Source organism: Balaenoptera borealis (assembly GCF_965194805.1).
Source record: "Balaenoptera borealis genome assembly, chromosome: 1".
Lineage (NCBI taxonomy): Eukaryota > Metazoa > Chordata > Mammalia > Artiodactyla > Balaenopteridae > Balaenoptera > Balaenoptera borealis.
The window spans coordinates 173733238-173755285 of NC_138860.1; the positions used below are offsets into that span (position 1 = coordinate 173733238).

The 22048-nt window shown below is 49.5% G+C and overlaps 1 protein-coding gene across 1 annotated transcript; it reads right to left on the reverse strand.

The window, feature by feature from the left end:
- Positions 1-1315: 1315 nt before the first annotated feature.
- Positions 1316-22004, reverse strand: CATSPER4 (cation channel sperm associated 4). The gene is made up of 11 exons (XM_082399477.1): positions 21282-22004; positions 21080-21154; positions 20462-20605; positions 17401-17502; positions 12148-12245; positions 11858-11978; positions 11530-11663; positions 10061-10235; positions 9090-9301; positions 8601-8766; positions 1316-7979 (listed from the first exon to the last, which is right to left on the reverse strand). The coding sequence occupies exons 1-11, from the start codon at positions 21351-21353 to the stop codon at positions 7926-7928; spliced, it is 1353 nt and encodes a 450-aa protein (XP_082255603.1). The 5' UTR covers positions 21354-22004; the 3' UTR covers positions 1316-7925.
- Positions 22005-22048: the final 44 nt, after the last annotated feature.

A 22048-nucleotide genomic window follows, 5' to 3' on the forward strand; every position in this document is an offset into this window, starting at 1 on the left:
GCTGTGGCCCAGGTTCAGTCCCTGGTGGGGGAAGTTACCCCACCCAAAAAAAAAGAGCAGATGTTTTGCACCAACCTGAGTTGGTGGAAGGGGAGCAGTGTAAGTCAGTCACATAACTTTCTGCTATTGCGATCAATAGTATATTGTGATATGGAATGCCAGATAATAATATCAGTAATAGCTAACACTCAAAAACTGATGTCCTGAAGTAAATGTGATCATATTATCTCCAGCAGAAGAAAATGAGTCATGATTCAAACCCAGACAATCTATCTTACAGAATCCATGTTCTTACTCACAGGGAAGAAAGTTAACACGAAAAGAAAAGGTGTCTCATTCTCAATGCGTGAAAACACAATGATATACTTCCTATATTCTGTGGAGGGACACATGTTGCATTGTACAAGTGGGCACATAACTCTGGTCTCCCCAGGAGAGTTTGTTGAGATGGGGACAAACCTCTAATGAGTCAGAGTTTGACTAAATACCCCCTGGGTCAGACTTGTCATCCTGGTCACTTCTACCTTGCCCAGCCTGCTCAGCTCTCATCTGAATTCCCTTGTTGGCAACAGGGTATATTCCAAGGTACTGCTTAAATGTTCCTAAGAATGAGGTTTCTGGGGACACTCTTGGAAAATGCATGCCATAATCTGTTTTAAAAATCTGACTTTGAAAGGAGTCACAGTGAACAGTGGAATACTAAATATTAAAGGCTCTGAAAAGTCCTGCAGTCAAAAAACAGTTTTGTTTAATACAGTATTTCCAAAATATATTTGACAATACAACCCTTTTGTTTTAGTGTAATATCTATTGAAATCCCATAGCATTGGTGTCCCACAAAATACATTTTGGAAAATACTGGCCCATAAGTTAAGCACTGCCTAGTTTTACATGTAATAGGAGCTTCATCCTAAGGCTGGATTATCCAATAGACCAAAGCAGGAATGCCAAGGAAATATTTTAAAAAGCAGGGTAGGACTTCCCTAGTGGTGCAGTGGTTAAGAATCCACCTGCCAATGCAGGGGAGACAGGTTCGATCCCTGGTCCAGGAAGATCCCACATGCCACAGAGCAACTAAGCCCATGCGCCACAACTACTGAGCCTGTGCTCTAGAGCCCACGAGCCACAAGTAGTGAAGCCTGTGCATTCTAGGGCCTGTGCTCCGCAACAAGAGAAGCTACCGCAATGAGAAGCCTGCACACAGCAACGAAGAGCAGCCCCCGCTCGCTGCAACTAGAGAAAGCCCATGCAGCAATGAAGACCCAACACAGCCAAAAGAAAAAAAAAAAAAGCACGCTAGTCATTTTAGGAAAATCAAAATTTTGCTAACTTGAAAAGTTTTGGGGGGTTAGATTTATTTCAACTGTAGGAGGCATATGTTTGGGGGACACCATCATCTTTTTTGGTTCCCAGGACCCAGCTTCTGCCCTGCCAGAGGGTGAGCCTGGGAGTTAGTTGTACTGCTTCTAACACAGGGAGACCCTGTGAACCCAGCCACACTGGTCTTGCCTCAACAAGATTTTTGCCTCAGTTTCCCTGTCTAGCCCTCCAGGCCTGTGTTGGGGCTACAGCCTTTTTCTTTAGTGGATCATCATCTACTCCCCCCAGGAAGGCTTAATCTCTGGTCAGTAATTAGAATCCTGGGGGCTGGGGGTTGATGAATTGTCCGTTCTACCTCTGCTATATACTGAATATTTGCACACACCCCCACCCCAAATCCATATGTTAAATCCTAATGTCCAATGTGACAGTATTAGGAGGTGGGGCCTTTGGGAGGTGATTAGGTCATGAGGGTGGAGCCCTTATGAATGGGATTAGTGCCCTTATAAGAGAGACCCCAGAGAGCTCCATTGCCCCTTCCATCATGTGAGGACACAGCAAGAGGACAGCTGTCTATGAACCAGGACGGGGGCCCTCACCTAATAGCAAACCTACTGGTGCCTTGATCTTGGACTTCCAGCCTCCAGAAATGTGAGAAATGTTTCTGTTGTTCATAAGCCACCCAGTGCATGGTATTTTGTTATAGCAGCCTGAATTGACTAAGACAAATTCATATGCTCAGCTACCTTTCCTCTCACTAGAAATCACCTCTGCCCAGATGGACTCTTTAGATGTCAATGTCTGACCAAACCTCACTGGCCCTCCCACACCCTTTGGACATGTGTTCATCCGGGCCTTCACAGAGTTGTGAAGAGTTCTTCGCCATATGACAGGAGTTCCTCAGACTTACCTGAATGGGCATAGTAGCTGTTATTGCACATACAAACTCTCCTGTCCGCTGGGTATTCATCCGAAGCACAGACTCCTGCTCCAGGACTACTGTTCTTGGTGTGTTTAGGGGAGGCTTGACTGGCTTCAGTGCTGGCAGCAGATTTTGTCATCCCCGAGGAGCTGGGGATAAGGGTTGTTGAATGAGCAGCTGTTGTCTCAGGTGACTGGGCCATTGCAGTGCCAGCACTGGGGGCTGATTCCACTGGATGGGAAGGTGCTTGTGTGATGGTGTTGTGATGTCTTCTGGACAGCGTGCTCATCGTGGGGCTGTTATTGGGGTTGAGGGTGCAGCGGTAGTTACCCCTTCTTGAGTCCCAGGCATGTCTGTCCCCAGGTGGTCACGGTTAGCGAAGCGGTGTAACTGCACTGCTTGTCACAGGTAAAGATTCTTTCACATCAGTGATTTCGTCCAATGTTGTGGGGGATAGCGTTGTAGCCGACTTCTCAGAGACAGTGGTTCTCATGGACCCCAATGATGTGACGTCATTGCCTGGTGTGTTTAAGGCCGTTGGAGCTGTGATCGTGGCTGACTTTTGGAGAGTCAGCGGCCACTGATGACTTCAATCCATTGGCTCCGGAGCTTGATGCAAATGGGGTTGCAGCTGGAGCACACTGGCTCTGTTTTGAGGGGTTTGCTGACGTGGCCATGCTGGATGAGACTGTGCTTCTGGTTGTCCCTCCCTGGTCCTTCAATGTAGAAGTCACCATGGAATTTGGCAGCGTTGTGCCCTCAGAGGTTGTGGTGATAACTGTATTTAATCTCTCCTCTTGAGTCTCATGTGCTGGGGTTGTCTGCTCAGTGGACCCAGCAGAGCTGCTGGCTGGTAGTGAAACTGGAGGAGCAGCTGATGTGGTATGCTGCTGGGACTCAGATGGTTCTGTCCTGCCGGTTGTTGGTGAGGCGTTAGGTGGAACTGCAGGGCCATTGTCTCTCCCATTGTTGGATGGAGATGAAATTGTGGAGGAACACTCTATAGTTCCCACATTTCCAGAGTCTTTTGTGGAAGATGTTGTAGCTGACCCCCAGGTTGTCATAATGCCTGTAAAACGAACAAACAAACAAAAAGAAACCTATATACCTGTTCCCTCCACCAATCCAGAGTTCTTCTCAGATGTTCTCACTTTATCAAATATCCTTACTGGAAGATTCAATAAAAATGATATCAACACCAACTACATGGGACTTCCCTGGTGGCGCAGTGGTTAAGAATCCACCTGCCAATGCTAGGGGACACGGGTTTGAGCCCTGGTCCGGAAAGATCCCACATGACGCGTAGCAACTAAGCCCGTGAGCCACAACTACTGAGCCTGTGCTCTAGAGCCTGCGAGCCACAACTACTGAACCCGTGTGCCACAACTGCTGAAGCCTGCACACCTAGAGCCCGTGCTCCACAAGAGAAGCCACTGCAATGAGCAGCCCATGCACCGCAACGAAGAGTAGCCCCCATTTGCTGCAACTAGAGAGAGCCTGCGCACAGCAACGAAGACCCAACGCAGCCAAAAACAAAAACAAAAAACAAAACACCAACTACATTATTACTGGCACGCATTCATTTATGTGCCAGCTCTGTGCTAATAGATCTCAGCTGATGCATGCCAGGGAGAGCAAATTTAACTAATTCTGGCAACTATGTCTCATTCCACTCAAGAACTATTACAGAGACAGAGTCAGAAAAAGATGGAAATCTATTATCACACTTGATCTTTGATTTCTTGATGCCTTTTTGATGTGAGTTTCCTACTGCATTGAATATGATTATAATATTTAAAGATACACAATTTTTTTTTTTTTACAGCGTGACCCCTAATCAAAAGCCAAGTGCTTCATTTAGTGCAATAGCAGCCAAAGATAATTTTGACAACCTTTGGTTTTTCACCTTGTCTGAGTAAGGTGCTGTTCCAATGTGCAAGCGTTGGTGCACTGAATCCTCACATCCACCCTGAAGTACGGACAATTATTTCTATTTATCAGATGAAGAAACTGAGGCTCAGACAGGTGAAGGCATCTATTCAAGGTCACACAGCCAGGAAGTGGTGGCACTGGATTTGAAATCAGATCCATCAGATCCCAGAGCCCAATGTCTTCCCTACCACGCTGCACTGCCTCACAAAGACATTGCTTCATTCTCATGTCCGGGCCAGCCACTCTCTCTAGAGAAAAAGGCCCAAATCAGCTACACTGAGCTGGATCCCTTGGAAACCTTCCTCTTTCCTCTGGGCAATGGGCAGAAATAGGAGCATCACCTGATGCCCTGTCATTTGCAACCTTGGTCTTTGTCAAAGGACTAATTCAGAAAACTGGAGGTGATAGGCTTGTCCTTCCCACAACCTAGCTCCAAAGAGGCACTGACCCTTCTCCCCGCCCCCGCCCCCATCTGGCATCTGCTCCTTCCACCTCCCACTTTCTTCTAGCCCTGAATAGAGCTAAGGGGTCACAATAGGGCAGGAGTGCTGGCCAGGATGCACGGAAAGAGTGGGGCGTCTAGGCTCTAGACCCGCCTCTATTACTGACTTGCTGTGTAGTCTTGGGGAAGACCCCCACCACTCTCAGCGCTTCTACATCCCCCTCAGCACAGTGAGGGACTTGGGCTTACTATCGCAAGAGTCCTCTAAACTCTAGTGATCCGTGGGTACGTTTGCAACAAAATTCCAGGCTGAAATGAACAGATGTCTTGCTACGGGAGTCTCGAGTTTTTATTTGCAGGAAGAGATGTTTCCACTGGATCTGATTTTATGTTTTTTCCATGTGGTTAACCGGTTGTCCCTGCCCCCTTATGGAAAAGTCCATCCTTTTCCCACTGATCGATTTGTCATGCTACCTGTTATTACACATCCAGACTGATTTCCCTGCTCTTTCATTCCATTGGTTTGCTTGTCTATTGTTGCAACAACACCACATTCTCTTACTTTAATGTAAGTCTTAGTATCTGGTAGATTGAGTCTCCCATCTTGCTCTTCAAAGTTATCTTGGCTATTGCTGGCCTTTTGTTCTCCCTTATGTGTATTAGAATTGCATATCAACTTCTACAAAAAACCCTGTTAGGATTTTGATTGGAAGTGTGTCTCAATTAAAGGTTTGGTAAGAATTGACATTTATATGATATTGAAGTTTCCTGACGACAGCAGCTCCTTTGAGAAGCAATGGAATGTGGCCTGAACTCTAAAGTCAGACCTGGGACATACTCCCAGCTCTGATGAGGGGACAGATCACTTTATGTCTCTGAGTCTCGGTTTCCTCAAATGTAAAACAGCAGTGATAACAATACCTACCTCACTGGCGGTCATGAGGATTAAATGAGATAATGCATGTGAAGCACTTAGCACAGTGCTTAGCACACAGTAGGTGCTCAATAAGTAGAAACTGCTATTGATAATAATTATCCCCTTCTGTGCCTCTCACCAAAACTGGTATCTGCTTCCTGGGTGTTCTGCCAAGGATACTCCTGGCCTTGGAAAAAGTCATGACTCATGGGATTGCTTAAACATGTAATTTCCTGCCACCTCCCAATATCTTCCCCGATATTGCCCTAGGAGCTCAGGATCCAGGGCTGCACTCCTCCGTCGGGCTCAGTGAGGCATTGGGGGTGGCGGCTGATCTTTGCTGGAGTAGGGCAGGGGTCCAAGCCCCTGGGCCCTCAGTTCTGGGCCAGATTGAGAGGGAACTAGCCTACTGAAACCCCAAGCTATTGGCCCAGCCCAGAGGGAAAGGACAGACAGAAAAGGGGAGACAGCTGAGTTGACAGACAGAATGGAGGGAATAGACAGACAAATATAGCATCCTGGATGAGGATGGATGGGCAAAGCCAGAAGCTCTTTGGAGGTCATCCCATCATGTTCCTTCCCCCAAGCTCATTGGTGCCCCAAGCCTTTCAGACAATTTAGGGGTGGGTTGGGGGATGGCTGTGCTCACATGAGATCTTCCTGGGGACACTACCTGATCTTCCACCACCTTCTTCCCCTCCCTGGTGAGCCAGAAAAAGGCTGTGAGAGCCCCCAGAGAAGGATGGATGGAAAGGGTGTATGTGGCTACTCACCAGGCAGATTGAGGGCTCCATTCCCAATAAATAGCAGAAGCAGCAGCAAAAGCCACTGGCTGCCCATCGTTCTGCTGGTTGATGGTCCTGGAGTCTTGGCCCAAACAGGGGAACAGATAGCACTCCAAGACAGTGAAGCACTGCTGGGGTGCCACCTCTCACCTGCCTGCTGAGTGCACCACCCCTGCCCCAGTTGTCCAGACTCCTTCCCAGCAGGCCCCAGGGGGCTTTTCAGGGCTGGAAGCAATGCCAGTGGGAGGGGATGAAGGGTGGAGTTTCCCATCACCTGCAATCAGTGGGCTTCTGGGGATTCCCATTCCAACTGGTGAATATCCCCAAGGCCCCTAGTTGTCAGTCTTTGCTGAACAGCTGGGCAGAACTCTCACACAACATCTCTTCCAGCCTTCCCCTCACACAACATCAGGGAACCTGAGTCTCAGCCATACAGCTGATCTCATCAGTCTCCCAACTCTGGGGCTGAGTGCTGGCCATTTGATTTTAGAGCTGGTGCTCAATCTTAGCCTCTCCCGATTGCACAGATGGGGAAAATGAGGCCCAGTGATTTGCCCAAGGATGGGAATCCACCAAGGCAGCTCTTCATAGTGCCCGCGACTGCCACAGCTTTCTCAGACTCTGCATTGCCTAGCTCAGGAACCTGCTGTGGCTCTCGATGGTCTTTGGTATGGAGCTCCCAAAGAGGTCTCACAGGTCCCAAGTTCTCCACCGGACTTCATTCACCTGACCCTCAAATTCCTCCTGATGCCTTCCAGGAAGCTTCAGTGCTCTTCTCCCCCAGAGAGCCTGCCAGGACCCACACTTCGCCCAGCCATTCTCCATTGATCCAGGACAGAGCTTCCTGTACCTGCATGACTTGGTCGATGGTGACCCCATCAGACTAGAACTCCCCAGAATGAGCACCAGTCTCCTACACCTTCAGACACAGGGAGAGGGTAGGCTGTCTCCTTCATAAGAGAGGCACTCCCAACTGTGAGGAACTGTGAGGACCAGATTTTCACCCCCAGAATTTAGGACCCTAAGGGCAGGGATTATATCTCTACCATTAAGTCAAAAATTTTCAGGGTGCGGATTTTCTCTCCCTTTAGACTGGAAGCTCTGGAGGACAGTCAGTGACTCTCCCATTGGACAAACAGGCTTTTGAGGGGCAAGGCTGCCCCAAGGGTTTGGAGATCCACCAGTCAGACACATTGATCCCAACACAAAAGTTTATTGTTGATACAGATACCTGGCCCCACTGGCCTCACCTTTCTTCTCTTGGTGCTTGGGCCCACTTGGACTACATCTAGTTCTGGTCTAGCAGGATACCAGGGATGCCCATCCTTAGGGCAAATCCTGGCTGCCTTGGCCAGCACCCCCTTCTGTGCTCATCCTTGTGGTAGGGCTCCCACTCTCATCCAGCATCCTTCTCCATCCCGGTTCCTCTGGACCTGGGGCTCACAGGCACAAGCCCTAGAGATGCCACCCCCTTCCATCCCCAGGCATCTGCCCGGGTGTAAGGGAGAGGATGGGTTCAGGCCAGGATGTGCCAAGTCATGCTAGTGATGCAGAAGATGCAGTGGCTGGGTGTGTGTGCTCATGCCCGTTGGCTCCCGTCCTGCCCTCTCAGCGGCTGGACTTGTGTTTGTTAAGGAGTACATTTGTGTTGGATTCCTGAACCTGCAAACCAAGAGGTCTTCTTGTCAATGCCCCCACCCTGACATGGCAGACACCCCCTTACTCCCCTCCTTCAGCTCAACAGCTGTTCATCCAGGCCTGGCAGGAAGTCCTTCACGTCTAACTCTAGCCTGCCGAGTCTGCTCTCCGACCGTGGGAGCTCAGGCCGTGGACATTCACAAGGCTCCCAGTCTGATGGTGTGGGAAGCAGAAAGAAACTAAATACTGTGGGACTGTGACTTTTTCTCCATAGAATCTTCCTCCCTCAGGAGGCTGCTCCTCTTATGCACCCTAGACAGGACCTGGGGGTCCTATGCCCCCAGTGGGCCTGAGTATCTGCCACTAAGCAGGAACTGAACCGCTCAAGTCTCACTAAGAAAGGGTAGGTTTGACAGCGTTGAAGACCGAGATGGCTCCGTGGGTGGAGCCCTATGGGAGGGGCGGGGCCTCCCGGAGAAGGAAAAGTTGGAGCCTGACCAGATTGGCGGTGACTGCTGGGGTGCTTGGGAGTCTAGGGGGCGGACCAGATCTTGGAACAGACAGAGACCTTGACTAATGGGGTTGAGGCTGAGCTGGGTGGGGTGGCGAGGTGAGTACCGATTGGGTAGGAGAGGGAAGCTTCACCTTTTCCCTGTTGACGAGCGCAGTGATCAAGTCTTGCTGACAAGTCATCTCACGGATGTCTATGGAGGACCCGCTCGCCCTCGACAGGCTCCACGACAAGTGCCTCTGCATCAGCTCCTCCTCCTGCTCCTGGTTGAAGCGGATGGAGCGTACTTCGTCCACTATCCTGAGGGCGGAGGGGTGGCGCGTTCCGAGGGTGAGGGTTGGAAGGCTGCCCTCCCATCTCTTCCCTGGTGTCCAGCCCCCTTCGCCCTCCCCCTTTACTCTGAGAGAGGCCGAGGCTCGAGGCTCTTGTGAGATGCGAGGAACCGGGAGGTCTGGATTCCAGTTCCCTCACCGACAGGCTGGCGAAACCTGGGCAATTCACTTAACCTCTCTGGGCCCCAGGGTCCGCATTATAAAACGGTGAGGGCGTGAGGCCAGAAGAATCTGAGGCTCCACTCAGCCCTGACTCACGAGACTCGAGGGTACCCCCAGTACCCGCCCTACGTGTTGAGCTCATCTCGGATCTCCTTGTACTGCATCAGGTTCTCCTGTATTGCCTCGAGCACCAGGCAAAAGTTGTCGAATGTGTCTTCTGAGAGGTTCGTCGGGAGGCCCCCCATAAACGGCTCCTGGGGGACGCCAGATGTCTCCAAACGGGCGACCACGCAGTGCACCAGCGGCAGCTCGTTATTCCCATTTCCCTCCTCGTTGCCTGTCTGGGGAGGGGGAAATGGAGAGGGAAGGGCGGCTCAGCCGGCACCGCCTCCCCTTGCCCCTTCCTGCTTGGCTTCAGGGAAGATGAGTCTCAGGACACCGGGGTTCTAATGCCCCTCGTTTCAGCTCTAACCAATCTTAGGCTCTCTCGTTCGCTGTGGGAGCTCCACTTGAAACGCACGAGCCCATCCCTCACCTTTTTGGAAATTCTCACCCCTTTTCAAAACTTAGTGCTTCCCCCACCATTTCACTCCTGATAAATCCTACCCAGCAAACTTCTGAAACCCTATCTACTCTCAAGTCACAGCCCACAGCCCTCAACACTTTAGGCAATACTCCACACTACACTCCCCAGCCTTTCGGAAGCTCTACCCCTGAATGAATAACACTATAGCTAATCTTTATTGAGTTCTTAGTATGTGCCAAGTACTGTTCGTTTACCCATGAAATTATCATAATAGCCCTATGAAGTACTATTATTATTTCCATTTTACAGGAGAAGAAATTGAGGCTTAGATTGGTTAAACGCCCTAAGGTCACTCAGCTGCTTAGGTTTTAGTTGCCATAGAACGAGACACCTAGGAACCCCACACCCCACAGAAGCCCCCGTTGGTGAGCTGGCGGTGGACAATGCTGCCTCCACGTCTCAGGCTTGGCTTTCTTCAGGCCCCCGAGTGTGAGCGCGCACACAAACACACATGCTCAATTCAGCACTCAAATACACTCTGCCCCTCCCCCCCTGCCCTCCCCATCTCACTCACCTCACTGAAGGCTATTTGACGCTGTTGCCCCTGTTCGCCTGCCTTCATCATTTGCTCCAGATTGGTGGTCACCACGACGACCAACAGGTTGATGCCAATGAAGGCACCGACGGTGATGAAGATGGCAAAGTAGATGGCGCCCCCAATCTCCACTGCGTACTCCCTTGTCTCCATCCTGGAGATGGCAGTCAGGGGCCCTATCACCTCCCTGGCCCTTTGGGCCTCAGTTTCCTCGTCTATGAGATGGGGAAATTATCTCAAGGCCCACTGGGACTTCTGCTGCCTCACTGCTGTTGTGGAGATCTAATGCCTTACTCCTAATTGTCCCCGCAGCTGCTTTTTACTGAGCACCAGCTGTACTGCCAGACAGTGGGCGGTCCTCAAGCCAGCCCTGCAAGGTGGGGATTTGTACGTCAGCATTATCGAGTTTAATCTATTGGCTATATTCTTTAGTCATGTCGTTCTTACTATAAAAAGTAATTCAAGCTCATTATAGAAAGATCAGAAGGAAAATATACAGGAAAAAAATCCCACCCACTGTTAATACCTATTGTAAATCTCCCATAAAATATTTTCCCAAATAATAGTTTTCTCTCTCTTGCTATGCATGTGTGTGCATGTGTGTGTACACAGTGCCAGACTCTACTAATTCTCACAGCAATCCATGACACGGTTAATAATGTATTATAATCCCCAGTTGACGGATGAGGAAACTGAGGCTCAGACGGCTGCACGGCTAGTGCAGTGGAGCAGACTCAAAACCCCAGGCCACCTTCATTGCACACTCCATGATTTTTCCACTGCCTGCATCATAATGGGTAATGAGTGCAGAAGCCCCTTTACCAACTGGGCTTCTACTCTCACACGAAGGAGATAAAAAGAAAATCAGTCAGGGGGACCCACTCGCTGGAGTGGACTGGAAACAAATAGGGTTTAGGCTTAATGGGAAAGAGGTAAAGAACAGAACCCAGGGAGCCATCTGTGGCCAATAATGACTTTGGGCAGTGGGTCTCAGAATGAATAAATGAGACCCTAAGCTCTCAGGAGCCCAGGCAGTTTGGTGGGCTCCAGTGTGGGCTGGGAGGCTGCCTTGGAACCCTAGGTGCAACCACAGACCTGCTCCCTTGCCCAAGGCCTAGTTGCCCAGCTGCTGAGCATAATGGGAGAAATCTCCATGAATAGCCTGCAGTGGGACCTTGAATGGGTGGAGTTTCATTGGGATATCACTTCAAGTAGACTGCAAACGCAGAGGCCTCAGCTCCAGGGAGTCTGCTTTTCTCCAGTTTAAAGCCCCAGGCATCCCCCTCCTGCTGTGCCATCCTCATCCCAAGCCCTGGAGCCACACTCCCACCCAAGAGCCCGTCTCCCCCCCCAGTCAGTTTCTTGCCCCTGGGAGCCCAGCCCCTCCCCCTGCCTAGCTTGCCTGGACTGGGCGCCCCCCCCCCCCCGGAAGCCCCATGGGCACTCACTGAAAGTCACCGTAGATGTCCACCCAGCCATCCTGGGTGATGCAGATGAAGAGGGTATACAGGGCAACCTGCATGTTCTGGAAATGCATGGGCACGAACGCACCAAAGAGAGTGACCCCAAATACTGAGAACACCTGCCAAAGAGACCAGAGACCCGCCCGGGACTTCACCCGAGGGCCTTGGGGACAGGACATGCAAATGAGCTGCCAGGGGAGTCACAGGGCTTCAGGCCCATAGCCTCTCCTCTTCTCCAGACACCCTGTATCCCCAGGGACCTAGGGGCCTGTTCAGGGAAGGGGAGTAGCCGGAGGCAGGGGAGGGCACTGACCAGCATGAAGAAGAGGATGAGGGCCACGATGTTGGCCATGTCGGGCACTGACTGCAGGATGACACGGATGATCCGGGCCAGGGGCTCCACTGCCATGCACACGTGCACCAGACGAAGTGCCCTGTGGCAGAGCCTCTCAGGGGTGCCCCTCGGCCCTTCCCAGACCCCTCCTCCTCACCGTCCCCCCACCTGCCCAGAAAGGCAGAGCTGATCCCCACCTGGTAACAACCCCTTCCTCTCTTTCCCAGGGTCCAGACAGGTCCCTTCTTTTCTCAGAGTTCCCAGCTTACCTGAGGGTGTAGGTGATAGAGATGGCACTGAGTTCATTCACGAAGAACCCCAGGAGCAAGATAAAGATGATAAGGAAGTTGAGGATGTTCCAGCCGTCCTGGGGGGTGGGCCAGCCCCAGCAGGGTCTGTCAGGCCCAGCCCATGGGTTCATCCTGGGTCTGCCCTCCCTACACCCCAAGGATGGGGGACTCAATGGTCCTCTCGAAGCAGGGCCAGTCATCTGCCATCCACTGCTGTTACTCATCCTGCTGTCGCCCCAAACATGCCACAAAACATACATGCGCTCGCTGTCTCATACACATGTCAATAGCCAAGCGCAGTGTCTGAAGCACGCAGTGGAGTCTCTCACATATACACAGCCAGTTCCTAAGCTGAGCGCCCACCTTGGCTAGTGCGCTGCTGACAATGGCCTTGCCCTGCAGTTAGGTGACCTGGGAGTGTTTGGATGCTCCAGCTTTGTGTGACACACACTACAATTAATAATAAAATGAAAATAAATACTGATTAAAACATTAAGGAACAGTGCTTCAATAGCCAGGTCAGAGGTGAACTAACTCTCACTGTAGAAGAAAGGCACATTTTGCAAGCCCTTTGTCCAATATGGCACAAATGCTTTTAGAATGGGGATGGAGGAAGGAAGTTCATGTGTATGACAAATTCGAGCACAACCACTACAGAGGAGAATTTGCTCTAATAAACAATCCGCATTTACCTTTGACCAGTGATCCCACTTCTCGAAATCCGACCCACACAAACTCTAGTACAAGTACAAAATGACATTCGTAGAAGGCTGAAAATAACCAGTGTTCAGCAATTGGGACACTGGTTGAATAAACTATTGCACATTCATTCAGTGGAGTACAGGATAATGAGAAAGGTCTCCATGTACTGATATAGAAAGATCCATTAAGTGACAAAAAGGAAAGTGCAGAACAGTGTTTACAGTATGCTACTGTTAGGAAAGGGAAGACTAAAAATATGTACATATTTGCTCATGATTGCAAAATAACACTAGGAGGATAAACAAGAGATTATAAATAACGAAGATTATCTGAAGAGGGTGGGGATGAGGGGAAGGGATGAAGGATCAGGAGTGGGAACAAGAATTCTGTGTGTGCCTTTCAATAGTCTTGTTTTTTTTAATTGTAGTATAGTCGCTTTACAGTATTGTGTTGGTTTCTGCTGTACAGCAAAGTGAATCAGCCACATGTACACATATATCCCCTCTTCCTTGGATTTCCTTCCCATTTAAGTCACCACAGAGCACCGAGTAGAGTTCCCTGTGCCATACAGCCTGTTATCATTAGTTATCTGTTTTATACACAGTAGTGTATACATGTCAATCCCAATCTCCCAGTCCATCCCACCCCCCCTTCCTCCCTTGGTATCCATTCGTTTGTTCTCTACGTCTGTGTCTCTATTTCTGCTTTGCAAATAAGTTCATTTATACCATTTTTCTAGATTCCACATATATGTGTTAATATATGATATTTGTTTTTCTCTTTCTGACTTACTTCATTCTATATGACAGTCTCTCAATACAGTTTTGACCAATATGTAGCTGCATTAAATATTCAAAAAGAAAATGATTTTTAATGGAGAAAAAGTTCTTAAATTTATTAGGCAGTCCAATAAACACAAGCCCTCCTGGTGTTTCACATTCAAAGTGTCGGTGCCTAAACATACACAGGGAGACACAAGTCTGCCTGTCTACAGATCCATCCCTCTATCCATTCAGTATTAAGCTCCTACTATATGCCACACCTCAAATCAGATCCTGAAGATATAGGATTTCTGCCCTGCTCGGCTCACAGACTGTTTTGAGGGAGGTAGATAGACAGTAAATTTTAACTCCAGGTAAGAGGTGAGTACAAAGCATTAGGGAGACAGAGCAACAACTAACCTAGCCTGGGAGAGACAGGAAGACTTCCTGGAAGAGAAGACATCTGCATGAGTCTTAAGCTGTAAGTAGGAGGAAAGCAAGTGAGTAAGTGGCAAAGAGATTTTATAGACTAGGGGTCAGCATGGGCATGAGGTGAGAAACAGCAGTGTGTGTGTGTGTGTGTGTGTGTGTGTGTGTATGTGTGTGTGCATGCATGCACTTGAAAGTGTGTATTGGGGAATGCCACTACAAGCAGCCTGATGTAGCTGGAATACCCAAGGGTAAGGCCAGGAGTGATGAGGCTGCAAAAGCAAGCAAGAGCCACATCATGGAAGGCCTTAATCACAGTGAGGCATTTAGACCTGATCCTATAAACAATAGGGAGCCACTGGAGGAGTTTAAGGGTACTTTGTCTTGGGCCTTCGGAAAATTACTTTGATGGCAGGTGGGGTACACAGGAAGCCATAGCAACATCCTGGTGAGAGAAGACAAAGTAGGAGCTAGAACAGGGATAGCAGAGATGCAGAGGCAGCAAGAAATCTGAGAAATATTTAGGTGGTGAAATCGTAATTAATAGGCTATGGAGGTAAGAAGAAGAGGGAGGAGCCACACGAGGGCCATAGAAAAGGGGGCACTGGGGGCAAAGCTTTGGGGATCCCCACGTGCCTGGGTAATATTTGAGATGTTAACTTGCAGACTTTCCTCCCTCCCCTGCATTCTCCCTTTCCATCTACCCATTCAACAGGGAGCAGTCCTTGTATGCTGGGACCAGGGGAGGGGTTGGGGGTAGGGAAGGAGACAGCAGAGGGCCTCTAACAAGCCCTGGCTTTTGGCCCTGGGAGGCTGGCCCCAGATGAAGGTTAGGGTTTGGGACATTAGTTCTCAGCGATTAGTTCTGGAGGGTGTTTGCCTTCCAGAGGACATCTGGCAATGTCTGGGGACAGCCTTGATTGTCACAGGTAGGAAGGTGCTAATAGCATCTAATGGGTAGAGACCAGGAATGCTGCTAAACATTCTACAATGCACAGGACAGTCCCCCGACAACAAAGAATTATCCAGGCAACATGTTAACAGTGCCGAGGTTGAGAAATCTTGTCCTTGAGAGGACAAGCAGAGTGGCTTGGAAGAACAGAAGATTCTCAGGCTTGCTCCAGTTCTCTTGTGCTAATGAAACACTGGAGCTTAGCTTTGAAAGTGCAGGACCCTTGAAAGTGCAGGCCTTCCTAACTGCTGCTAAAAGTGAGACAGGCTGGGACCTGGGACCCTTGGCTGCAGTGCTTGCACCTGACACACCTCTCCTCCAGCAACAAAATACAAAGAAACTATAAGGGACTGAAAATAACCGCTCGCATGAGCAGCTGGGGCAAATTATGGACAAAAAGATACAAAAGGCCCAAATGCCACTTCTGAAGAGCAAGGAGCAAAGGCAGGGGGTTGGGAGCAAAAGCAGGGTACTGTGCATGCCCCCTGTACACAACATCACCAAAGGGGTGGGCAGACCACCCAAGCCACAAGCTCATCCCCCCCCTGAAGTGAGTGAGCAAGGGAACTTGTTACTTGTTCTCTCTCCTCCCTGCTGCAGCAGGGGCCCCGATAAAGCCTTGCCTGAATTTCTTGTCTGGCCTCTGATCAGTTTCTATTAATTAAGGAGGCCAAGAACCCTGGCCGGTAACAAAAGAAATCTCAGGTCTACAGGAAGGAATAAATATTCTCTCTTATGCAACAGATGTCTGCCTGTAACCTAGAGCTAGTTCTGAAAAAGTGGTACATTGAAATGTTCACAAAAAGCATGGTACCTATTCTCCTCTCCAGTGTGGAGACATGTAAATATGCACCATCCTATTCTATTTTCTGTTAATAAACATCCTTCCAAGTGTTGTTTTCACAAAGCAGTCTTTAAGACATCTGGACTTCAGAAATATTGTTCTAGGTTCTACATTCTGTGTTCTATGAAGTGACACCTCTAACCCCTGGAAAGCTTGTAATTCTAATTGGTTTTCCTGGTAATGGTATTTAAATGATGATTCCTTTTTATGAAAGGTATAAAAATCTGATGTGTTTTTTTCTAAAGCCTCTTCTTGCACATGCCCAAAGGCAAGATAAATCCCTTGACTCCAGAAATCCCTTGACTCTAGAAGTCCTGTTCAAACAAAGAATTTGAGTCTTTGTCTCATTTTATGTAATGTTAAGATCTGTTCCCACCCAGACAGCTTTTTGATACCCTCCAGAATAGGGGTAGACAAACTATAGCCCAAGGGCCAAATTGACCAGCAGCCCCTCTTTTTAAAGACCCTCAGGTTTACAATGGTTTTTATATTTTTAAATGGTTAGGGGGAAAATCAAAAGAAGAATAATGTTTTGTGACATGTGAAAATTACATAAAGTTCAAATTTTAGTATTCACAAATAAAATTGATTTGGAACATAGCCATGCTCATTTGTCTATGCACTGTCTATGGCTGCTTTTGTGCTCTCACAGCAGAAGTGAGTGTTTGCAACAGAGACTGTATGGCCCACAAAGCTTAAAATATTTATCTGGCCCTTGTGAAAATTAATAAAGGGAAACCTCACTACAATGGAATTGGGAGGCCAAAAGGGGGAGCTCTCACACAGTATCACTAGATGTCAATTACAGGAAGAATTGTCAATTACAGACTGCAACAGAAAAATCCCAAAGGGGAAAGAATTATCAATTACAGGCCCCAACAGGAAAAGATGAACATTGCATCTCCCGCAAGAAATCGACTATTCCAGCAACTCAGCCAATGACAGACCATCATCACCCTGAACTCTCACTTTTCTCCAGTAGATTTTGGTTCAAAACAACCCTTCCCAACTTCCTCCTTTTTCTCTATAAAATAATGTTCCTCTCCATTGTTTGTTGGACTAGCCTATGGCTTTTGCTGTAGTTTGCTAGTCCTGATTTGCGATTCCTCTGCTATTCCCAAACAAACCCTTTTTTGCTGGTAAAATAACTGACTGTTTTATTCTTCAGGTCAACACCCTTTACAGAAAATCTTTGCTGACCCCTGCTCTTGAACCCTGTAAATTAAGGTGGATACTCTCAACTGTATTTCTCCGATAAGGAAATCAAGGTTTTCCCAAGATCTCAGAACTAGGGAAGGCTGGGTCAGGAATTGGAACCCAGGGAGGCTGCACTTCTAGTACAAATTACTTTCTGCCACATCACAGACATCTCAGAAGTAGTTAGTTTCTCCTTCTGCATGAGCACGCATGCACACACATGCACACACCCCCCTCCCCCTGTGCACCTTGCAGGGCCAGGTGCACAGGGATGGGGATGGGGATGGGGTGGGGTGTTGTCCATAAGGAGGAATAGATGTGATGGCAGGGAGGGCCCAGGATCTCACCTTCCAGAAAATCCAGAAGCCATTTAACCAGCCGAGGAGAAGTTCACAGATAAGGATAGTCAGCACAATGTCATCTATGGTAGAGAACAACTCATAGTGTTTCTACATGGAAGATAGAGAAAAGGAAGGGCAGAGAGGTGAGTAGGGGGGTGGCAAGACCAGGGAGAGAGCATGTCTGCAGGGGAGGGGAAGCCCAGATTCTTATTGCTCTTCATCCTCAGCATCTTTGTAGCTCCCTTTAGAGCACCCCTTCCATGTATGCGCCAGGCACCATGCTAAGGCCACAAATGTATTATTTCATGTTACCATCACCATCGTCCTATGAAGTAGGTTTTATTTCCATCTTGCACTTGATGGGAACCTCAGAGAGGTGCCCAAGGTCAGACAGTTAATGATAAAGACTGTTGTCTGACTACAAACCCTTGTTCTTAACCTCTAGAGTAGGAAAAGGGAGGTGGAGAAAGGCAGAAGAGACTCCAGGATTGGGAGGAAAAGACCTGGCCCTTGAGATGGAGGACACCGAGCCCCATCCTTGCTTCTCTGAGTGTCCCAACCACTCCTGCTGCTCCAGCTCCCAAATCCCCCCAGCCAGGCCTGACCAAACTCCTGGGTATCCCCCTACTCATGGGTCCAAGACATGTTCCCTGGGTGGATGGATTGATGGATGGATCCATGACTTTGAATTCTGTTTAAAACCCAACTCATGTTCATGCAATCTCCTGTTAAGCTGTGACTCTGCTATAGTTTGGGACATGAACAGCTCCCAGCCCCCGACTCCACCCTGGCAGCTACCAAAGTCACCTGGACTCCTCCCTTTCCTCACCTCCATGGCCCACAGACTCAGTGCTTCGAGCCTCTTGCTCCCCACACCTTGCCACCAACCCCATCCACCAGCCAATGCGAGCCTGGGCAGAGTTTCTTCTTCTTTTTTTTTTTTTTTTTTTGGCCACACCACGCAGCATGCGGGATCTTAGTTCCCCGACCAGGGATTGAACCCAGGCCCCCTGCAGTGGAAGCACGGAATCCTAACCACTGGACCACCAGGGAATTCTCTGGGCAGAGCTTCTGAAACTCAGATGGGAGCTAAAGTTTATGGGCTTCCAGCCTGTTCCAAATTCCCAAAGGGCATCATGGGCCAGGGACGTCTGCCTACAACAAGGAAGGGCTTTCTTTCCCTTCATCTTTCCCTTCAGCTCTACCCCACTGGCCACTGGTGGCAATAGGCTCTCCTTACTATTTATTGAAAGAGCTTCCTAAACAGTCCCCCTGCCTTCTCCAAGTCATGAACATCTGTGGCTAAATCAGAGTTGCCTTCTCCACCCACAAAGCTTCCATGGCCCCCTATGGCCTGCAGGGTGAGATTCAAAACCAGTCTGGCATTCACAAGTCTCTAGGATTTGACCTTCATGGGCACATATCCTGTATCAGGGTTTTTAGCATTTTTGACTGGGACTCAAAGAAATATATTTTACGTTTTACACCATAATGCCTTCTCTCCCTCTCCCCTCCTCCCCTCCCTCCCTCTCCCCCACTACAATTTCTACTTCATTCTTTTTCATTTTATTTCATTCTACTTCAAAATGCTGCTATCTACACTCTGAAATCATTTCATGAGCCATTGACAGGTTTTGATCTGCCCTGTAGTCCACGCATTCTGCAAACCTTGGCAATTGGGTTTCTGCCTCCACTACATCAGAGGCAGCTCAAGGTCACAAGAGCTAAACAAGGGATGCTTCAGAGTCCTTTCCTTGCCCTGTCTCCTAGCCACATCTGACCCTCTGCCTGCTCCCTTGGTAATGCGCTCTCCTGGGGTTCCTCCCACTTCTCTGGCCACTCCTCCTCAGCATCCTTTGGCATCTCCTCCTCTATTTTCTGCCCTCTACTTTGAGGCTCTCCTCAGAGCTCTGTCTTGGTCCTCTCCTCACTCAACACTCTCTCCCAGGCAACCTCATCCATTCCTTGAGCTTCAGCAGCCATCCACCTAGATGCCAGTCACTCTCATGTTGCCATACTTTAAACCCTGGCTTTCCTGGATAAACAACAAGTCCTACTGTATAGCACAGGGAACTATACAATATCCTATGATAAACCACAGTCAATATCCTATGATAAACCACAATGGAAAAGAATATAAAAAAAGAATGTATATACATATGTATAATTGAATCACTTTGCTGTACAGCAGAAATTAACTCAACATTGTAAATCAACTATACTTCAATTAAAAAAATAAAAGTAAAGTAAAATAAAATAAAATAAACATTGGCTTTCCAATGACATAGGATAAAACACATCCTCTTTAACAAAACTTAAAGACCCTGTGTGATCTGGCTGCTGACCACCTCTCTGAACTCATCAGTCACCACACTGGACATTTTAAAAATATTGATTTTCAATAGCACAATTCATGTATGTGGTAGACTCCTTGTAAGAAATTAAAACATCAAGGGTAAGACCCAAGCCATAGCAAACTTCAAGTTGGACACACAGAACTCACTTCCATGCTGTTCTGCCCAAAACACTCTTCTCCACCTCTCTCTGCCTGGCCAACTCCTATTCATTCTTTGCTCTCTGCTTAAATGTCCCTTTCTCCAGGAAGCCTTCCCTGACACCCAGATTAGGGTCAATGCCTCCTTTGAGCTTCCACATACTCTGTGACACCCAGGCATTTGGAATGATATGTCTGTGTCTATCTGAGACAGAACTGGGTCTGTTGTGTCCATACCTGGCACTGAGTGCAGTATCTGGTACAGAGTGATTCTCACTTAGTGGCTGTTGATTAAAATGGGATACCCTTCCCCACAAGGCACCCATTTGCCTGCCTCTGCTCACACCATTTTTCTCTTGTCCTTCCTCTGCAAATCCAATGCATTTCTCAAAGCTGGGTCCCCCCCACCACAAAGTCTTCCTTGATCCTTAGGAAAGTCAGCACTGACAGGCCCTTGAAGAGCATCCAATCCAACCATCATGAACAGATGAGGAGCCTGAGGCCCAGAGAGGGAAGTGACTTGCCCAGGCCCCTGTTAGATCAGTGGGGTCAGAGGTCAGGCTGGAGTCCCACCTGGCCAAGAACGGAGTTGGTGCGGAGAGCGATGGTGATGGCGTTGACCACCAGCAGCACGGCCAGCAGCAGCTGGAAGGCCGGGTGTCGGAGCAGCTCCTTGACATACATGCGAATGATGAACTCCTGCACGTCCCAGGCATCCTGGGAGAGGGCAGGGGACCTTCCTTCAGGCAGGTGTCACCGTAGGAGGCCTCTGCCTGGAAGTTTGCTCTCAGTGAATAGGGACCCTTGGGGGCCACTCTTGGGAAAGAAGTTGCCTGAGAGGGGATCATGGAACGGGGGCCTCAATGTAGAGGTCACTACCTAAATGGCCACAAAAGCGGGTCACTGCTGGGTGGTCTTTGTTGGGGTCATTGTAAGGGAGACTCTTTTGGGGTCTCTGCTGGCGAGTGGTTGTCATTATATAGGGGCTCCTGTAGGTGTACAGCCGGGTGGTTACTAACATACCCTGGGGGGGGTCACTGCAGGGATCACAGCTGGGACATTTAGAAGGCAGAAGGGGCAGAGGTATTCTGGGGGCCGGCTGCCCCATAGACACAGCTGCACAAGGGTCACTGTGGGGGTGAGGATTGCTGCAGGCCCCCCGACAGGCTGCAGGCCCGGCCTCGGCCTTACCTTACTGCTAGTGATATCTCGGCGGTTGATGAGCACTTGCTCCTCTGGCCGGAGGTAGGGCTCGTGAGCGGCCCTCTGCAAGGGTGAGGAGAGGGCCCATCAGTGCAGCCACTGCCCCTCCGGACCCAGTATGGTCCTCCAGTGCCTCGTCCCGCCCCAGGATGCCCAGCTTGGGCAGTGCAGCCAGGCAGGTACCACCTACCATGTGGTTCAAAGGCTTGATATAGGTGGTGTCGGTCCAGTGCTGCCACCAGGTCCTCTGGTTATCCGCCATAGTTGCTCAGTGTCCCTCCCACTCCTCAAAGAAACTTCATTCCAAGCTGTCCTGCCCCCCTTCGTGGTGATATCATAGAGGCCTCTGTGACCTCCACCTGTCCGCATTCCACCAAGGAATTCTCATACCAAGAGAAGCTCTTCCCACTGACTCCCCTTGGTATGCCACAGAGGAGGCCACGGACACCAAGGGGCTGGGTGGGGTCAGAGGTCAGAGGCTGATGAGAGCAGGTCAGGTCTCCTGTGCAGCCTGGACGGAGACACAGGGGCGGGTCCCTGCTCTGCGTCCAGGAGCTGGAGGTGAGACTGGGCTAAGGAGAGAAGAGGAGAAAGGTGTTTCGTCCTGTGGTCCTCCTCCTAGCAGACCTCAGCCTGCAACCCTGCCCACCAGCTACCCCATCCCACCACTCCAGTCTCCAGGGCTGCCCCCACGGCCGCCTTTCTAGGCGAGGTACGTTTCCCCAGCTGTAGAGTGAAAGGCTGGTCTCTGTTTTTCACCTTTCGCCCCTGGAGATGGGGCAGGAGAGCACTCCGGTCTCTGAAGGGCTGGGGAGAGATGGGCATGGGTAGAAGTACCCACCACCCTGGTAGGCATGGGGCTTCAGGTACAGAGCCCAGGCTGGTGGGCCACAGTGTGGGCTAGTTACCAAAAGCGCTCACCCCCCCCTCCCCCGACAGCTTTTCATCCCAGTCCCC